Genomic DNA, 6363 nt, shown 5'->3' with positions numbered 1-6363 from the left:
TGCCCATTTCACAGATGAGGAAACTGAGGTTCAAAGCATTAAATCATTTGCCCAAGGTTACCCAGACAGATGCGACGGGGCTGAGCTGGGATTTTGAACTGAGCCAGTTGTATCTGACTCTGAGGGCTGTGCTTTCTCCCCGAGGTGCTCTACTGCCCTGTGTATACACCCAAGCTTTGTATCTCTATGTGCCTGGGAGGATTTGCAGAGTGCTGGTGGCAGGGGTATGGCTGTGAGTTCACCCATTCCACAAATGCTGAAGGTACCTGCTGTGCTCCAGGCACCGGATGTACCCATGTCCCTTCAGGAAAACACATGAACATATACGTTCATGAGTACACATTTGCACATACACATTTACACGTGCAAGGGCATGTGTGCAGAAACATAACCAGATACACACACACATACACAGAACACTCACAGATACTCACAGACACAAGTACTCCTTTAAACTCCTACACTGACACTTCAAGACGAGGGAGAAGAGATACACATCACACATCAACACACACACACAAACGTGCACCTCCAGCCACACGACCACAACACCCACGTGCAACCCACACACACCAGCCTTCCTCCTGCCCCTCTCACTCCTCTACCCCAATACTCCACAACCCCCAAAGACTCAGGGGAGCCCTGTGCAGACCCAAGAACAATTTGTGTGTGTTTGAGATGCCCCCACAGGCAGCCCCGGGCCAGCTGAGGCATGTGACTTCCTGGACAGGGAAAGGATCTCCAGCCCAGTGCCCAGGTCAAGGACACTTGTGGCTTTGCCACCTAGGGACCCCTCAAGTCACCCCCCACATGGCAACAGAGACACAGGGGTATCAGTTTTAAATACATACAAGTTTTAAATACATGTTGGCACAATATTAACATTAAATACACATCATAAATAAGCTTTATAAATACAAAACTGATAAAAATTGGTAAAAATCGATAAATTAGTCATGCACTCCCCGGAATTGGCCCAGCAGCTGCTGGGCTCCCTCCAGGAGGGCAGTGGTTTCAGCACAAGGAAATTCCATAAAATGACACCAGGGGGAGCAGCTGGCGGCCAGGACCCAAAACTGGAGGCTTCTGGGCACTGGAGGGGGGGGGGTGTCTCCTTTTTCCTAAGGGAATTTAGTCTGCACCCATGTCTATTTGCACCACGTGTTCTGATTTACAGAGATAATTTGATATTAACTCTATATCACAGAGTCCCAGCAATTGACAGGCAGAAGGCCCTGAGTCCCTCGCTTCACAAAGAGAAAACTGAGGTCCAGAGAGGTAAAGTGGCTTGCCCGAGGTCACACAGAGAGTTAGGGGCTGAGCTTTGAGCCCCCCAGATCAGTGCTGCTTCTAGGACACCCTGTGCCACTACAGCTGCCTAAAGTGAGGTCCCCCAGATATCCAGTTGTCTGGCCTGAGCCTAGGAATGAGACCTAGGAGGCCCTGACCTCTCTCCCTCCCTTCGGAACCATGACACCAGGGAAAGGAGGAAGTCTAGGGGCAACAGCCCTGCCAGTCACGGAGGGAAAGGCCACAGGCCTCCGCTGAGCAGGTTAGGGAGTGAGTCAGTCTGTGTCATCAGACCCCTGAATCAATGGAAAGTCTGCCCCACGTGGCCCAATGCAGCCATCCCCCCCCGCACTGGGAACTAACTCAGGGCTGGGGACCCCATGGCCTGACACTCCCCCGCAATCCAAAGGAAGTAGAAGGACAGACCTGCCCAGCTGCCATCCCTTAAAGTGCACTTTTGAGTGGAGAAGAATCAAGCGGAGCAGGTTTAAAGACCCCAGGGGGACATATCCTGCACCTGGCACCAGCTCCTCCCATCCATAGAGCATCCTCCACCTTTAAGGGATGTCCTAAAGGCTACCGGGGTGGCAGCCCCCTGGGCACAGGCCTCTTGGCCCTCCTGGAGGGTCTCATCCTGTGGGCCCGCCCCTGTGAGGCCCAGTGGGGGCTGTGTCTCCGGCTCCGGCTCGGACCCTCTGCCCACTCGCTCAAGACCTGCTCCACCGAGTGCATGAAGCGATGGTAGCCTTGCAGGAACTTGCAGCCATCCAACTTGTGGTTAAAGGCATCTGCAGAGAGGCTGGGTGGTGGCAAGGTCCTTGGGCCGGCCCAAGTGGGTGTGACCATCTCTGAGGAGTTGTTGAGGAGCGGGGTTAGGCAGAAGATATTGTTCCTGACCCCGCGGATGTACCCCTCTGCCTGGCTCACCTGCTTCCAGTCCTGATCCTTGTCCTTGGTGATATGGGGCACCTTCTTCTGGAAGGCAGCCAGTCTGTGCAGGACAAGGCCCAGGGTGGCGTTGAGAGTCTGCAGGAAGCCCTTTCTGCTGAGCCCCTGCAGGGTATCCTTGCTAGGGAAGGTCCCAGGGCTCTCCTTGCAGTGCTCTTTATAGTCCAGCTTGTCCAAGCCTTGGATTCGGATCTGGGGGAAAGAAGAATCAGGGAATGAGTGCTGGAGCCCCCATCTCCCACATGCAAGCAGAGCCAGGTCTGGTCTAGACCTCATGGGCCTCCCTATTCATTCCTCCCATTGTACAGATCCAGAAACTGAGGTCCAAGAGGGGAGTGGACCCTCCTGGGTCACTCAAACAGGGTCGGAGTGATGCTGGGAGCCGAGGAGGAGTGACTGCACAGGAGTGATTGTGTGTCAGGTGTTGGGGAGGTGACTGTGAGCTTCGAGAGGGCAGGACACTGGCTCACTGCTCCATCCTGTGCCTAGAACAAAGCACGTAGTAGGTGTGCGATGACTCTGCCCTGGAAAAATGGACGGTCAAGTCTTGGGCTTGGGACTCACACCCCAGCCGGCCAAGTGTGGCCTGGGATGAGTGTGTTGGACCAGTGAGGGGAGAGCCTGAACCTCCCAGTGCTCACTCCTGTCCCACCCCCTGCCCCCCAAGGTCCCTGGGCCTCATACACCGTAAGGGGGCAGGGACTCACATAGGGGTCCAGGAGCATGCTGGTGTTTTGCATGATTTTCGCCTGCTGCTGCATCTGGAGGAGGAGGGTTTGGTACTCTCTGGAGCAGCCACCCATGGCCATCATGCTCAGCAACAGGAGTCCGAGGACCAGGCCTGGGGCAGAGAAGGAGACATCACCTGCCTTGGCGAGGAAGCCACAGGTGGGACCTTGGGGCAACTTTCAGAGGGAGGGGCCTCAGAGGGCCTCAGAGGACCCATCCCTCCATTCCAGGCTTGTGCCATCAAGGGCCAAGTCCCCTGGGGGATGGTGTGTACATGAGCACCTGCTGGGGCCACCACCACCTCCCCATTGACTCACTGCCCAGGACCCAAAAGCACAGTGGCTGCGACTTGCTAAGTAGGCCATTGAGGGGAGGTTGTGGAGCCCACAGGAGCTCCTGTGCCCACCAATCATGCCCGCAGCCCCTGCTGACTTCATGCACATACGCAGACGGCCCAGGAAGGGTTAGCACTCTGCCTGATCCTGGGCTGAGGGATGGCTGCTGCCCTGCCTTGTCAGCCCCCCTGGGCCACAGTAACAGACCCAGCCCTCAAAGCAAGGGCACAAGGGGGCTTCAGTCAGGCAGCCCCGGAACAGCCTGGCCCCTAAACCGTGTCTGTGGAACCATCTGGAAAGGATGTTAGAGACCATCCATCCATGCCCCTGCTTCATAAAGGGGCTACCCTGCTCTCCCAACCCCTCCGTCTTCTCTCTCCACTCTGTCAAGCCCACCAGGAATGCTAGGAGCCCCTGAGAACATTCCACAGTACAGCACAGTTATGGCTCGGTCACTCCCCATCCCCCTCAGGGCACCAGCAGCCACGTGGTCTGAAGGAGCCTGTGGTGCAAGGGCCCGGAAGGCAGTGACACCATCGTCCCTTCCTGAGAACCATTTGGTCCCCTGGGCAGGCTGGCTACTGGGGCTTGAGGGGCCGGACTCCCCGGCATGGCCACCACTCCTAGCCACCTCGCCAGGTGCCTGCTGCCTGGCTCAGGTGAGAGGGTCCGTGTGTGCCATGTGGGACTATGGGTCTGTGTGAGGTGCACTGTAGCGGCTGTCCCCACGCGGCGTGAATGGTGGGGCCAGGCCTGCATGTGGGGTTCCCAGGTTGGTGAGATTGAGGCTTGGGTGACGTAATATGGCTCAAGTGTGTGTGTCGCCGTGTGGGCGTGGCTATATGCGCTGTGTGATTGTGTGGGCTCCCTGACCCAGGCCTGGCTGACTGTATCCTCCCAGACCACCGAATCAGGGAAGAAGGCTCCATTCACCTGCTCAGAGGAGGCCCCACGGCCCCTCAGAATTGCACCATTTTCCTGCCCAGTTTCTGCAGCTTCCTCCTCTGCCCAACACGCCTCCCACCTTCTGCGTCCCCTGCCCCATCCTGCACCCACTCTTCCCTCACTCCCTCAATCCCAGAGCTGGCTGTACATCACATTCCACGGAAAACCTTCCCAGTTCCCCCTCCTCTCCACCCTATGGGCACCTCGTTCTCAGTGGGCCCCTCTCTTGGCCCGACCTCCTGGCTCTCTCCCTTCTCAGCATCCTTCTGCCCAGTGCCCCCCAGCTCCCGGAGGGTAGAAGGTGCCCACCTGCTCCCCACCAGTGGCAGTAGAATCAGGTGGTGGTGGGGAGGAAGGAAGCACTCACCGAGCAGCGTCTTCCACGTGAGCTGTACCTGCATGCTGGGTGACAGGGCTCCGGCCCGCGCCTGCTGGGGGTGACAGCTCCCGCCTGGGAGCTCCGCGGGTCAGCCGCCACTTTATGCCCGCCGGGGTGATTGGCCAACACCTCGTGAGGTGGGTGGGGAGGGGGAGGGGGAAGGGCAGGCCTTCTGGGAACATGACCCCAAAAACCAAAGTCTCCACGGGCGGCCAATGGGCGCTGGGCGCGGTCCATGTCCGCTCCTCCTCCTGTTTTCTTCGAATTTGTTCTTCGAGGTCAGCCCCACGCCCAGGGATGATGCAAACCGCAGCCTCAGCCTTCCTGGGTGAGCAGGGTGCATGGGGGTCCGCACCACCTGCAGGGGCCTGTGCCCAGGAAAGGGGAGAGTCTTTGAGCGTGGGCCCTGGAGAACCTGGGCGGCTCAGCCCAGGGCCACGGCCTCCAGGGCACTGTGGTCTGGAGCTGAGGGGAGCAAGACATCTTCCTTCTTGAGTGCCCTCCCGCCCTCCTGCTGGGGCTGTTGGGACATCTGTGAGCGGAAACCACCAGGCTCTGGGCACAGAGCCAGACTCCGGCTGGCAGCCCCAAGATTGTGGTCAGGCCCCCCAACCCTCACCTCCCAGCTCAATTGTCTCCTTTCTCCCACCATGCATCCCCCACCCAGCCAGACTTCCCATCCCTCCTCAACAGACAGGCCATCTGGGGAGAACCAGGCACTGGGAGCAAGAGGAACAGGAGATCAGGGTTCAAGCCCACTGACATGCTGTGTGACTTGGGGCAAGTCACTCAACCTCTCTGGGCCTCAGAGACCCCACCTGAAATACGAGAAAAGGAAGCATTTCCCAGCCCACCTTACAGGGCCACTGCTGTCAGGGACATAAAAGGCAAAAGACCTTTGAAGGGAAAGGAAAAGATGAAAGTCTAATTCCAAGTACTGGCTGTTGGAGGGGTGGGGTTGGGGGCGGAGGAGACGGGGAAGCTGTGAGCTCAGAGGGGAAGCCAGGGAGGAGGAGTCGTTACGGTGACAGTTAAGGACCAGGTTTCACTTTCTCTGAAAGATAGCAATCGATCGTGGGGCAGCCTTTATTTCTCGTAGACCTCAGAATGTCAGCGTGAAGGGGCCCCAGAGAGAGCGCCTCCCTGGTCAACCTGCTACTTTACTGTGGGGTAAACTGAGGCCTGGGCGAGAGCAGACAGGAGACAGAGGAGCTGTCAGATCTACCGGACCCAGAAGGGGGTCCTTGTCCTGCACCCGCAGGAGCTCGGCTAGGGGAGGCCTGGAAAGTTGGGGCAGGTTCTCCGAGGACTGCTAGGGAGGCCTGAGCTGCTCCCATTAGGGGAACATTGGGCCCGCGGAGCCTGGACCAAGTAACTAAGGTAGCCGGAAAGGAGGAGGGCTGGACATGCTCCTGCCCACCCCAGCCCCGGGTGCTATTCACGACCACTGAGGCTGTAGCCATAGTGGTGAAGTGCTGTGGCTGCTAACCAAGAGGTCAGCAGTTCAAATCCACCAGGCGCTCCTTAGAAACTCTATTGGGCAGTTCTACTCTGTCCTATAGGGTCACTATGAGTCGGAATCGGCTCGACGGCAGTGGGTTTGTTTCTGGTTTTGGAGGCTGCGCCCAGGCTCCCCACCACTGAAGACCATCACTGACATACTCACTCAACAAACTCTTAATGCACCCACTCTGTGCCACCCACTCCCAGGAGCAGAGGATCCAGCAATTTCCCAAG

The 6363-nt window shown here is 57.9% G+C and overlaps 1 protein-coding gene across 1 annotated transcript; it reads right to left on the bottom strand.

The window, feature by feature from the left end:
* Positions 1 to 457: 457 nt before the first annotated feature.
* Positions 458 to 5207, bottom strand: OSM (oncostatin M). Its single transcript, XM_049866592.1, has 3 exons — positions 4615 to 5207; positions 2946 to 3079; positions 458 to 2430 (listed from the first exon to the last, which is right to left on the bottom strand). The coding sequence occupies exons 1-3, from the start codon at positions 4646 to 4648 to the stop codon at positions 1867 to 1869; spliced, it is 732 nt and encodes a 243-aa protein (XP_049722549.1). The 5' UTR covers positions 4649 to 5207; the 3' UTR covers positions 458 to 1866.
* Positions 5208 to 6363: the final 1156 nt, after the last annotated feature.

Source organism: Elephas maximus, chromosome 22, assembly GCF_024166365.1.
Source record: "Elephas maximus indicus isolate mEleMax1 chromosome 22, mEleMax1 primary haplotype, whole genome shotgun sequence".
NCBI classification, from domain to species: domain Eukaryota; kingdom Metazoa; phylum Chordata; class Mammalia; order Proboscidea; family Elephantidae; genus Elephas; species Elephas maximus.
The sequence above is the reverse complement of the archived record's forward strand: the minus strand, read 5'-3'. Positions and strand labels throughout refer to the sequence as shown.

Excerpts from the sequence above, each read along its gene's own strand:
- OSM (XM_049866592.1), bottom strand. The coding sequence starts at position 4,648 with ATGCAGGTACAGCTCACGTGGAAGACGCTGCTCG. Across the intron at positions 3,080-4,614 it reads CACGTGGAAGACGCTGCTCG|GCCTGGTCCTCGGACTCCTG; the intron begins GTGAGTGCTTCC and ends TCTCTGCCCCAG. Across the intron at positions 2,431-2,945 it reads GCATGCTCCTGGACCCCTAT|ATCCGAATCCAAGGCTTGGA; the intron begins GTGAGTCCCTGC and ends TCTTTCCCCCAG.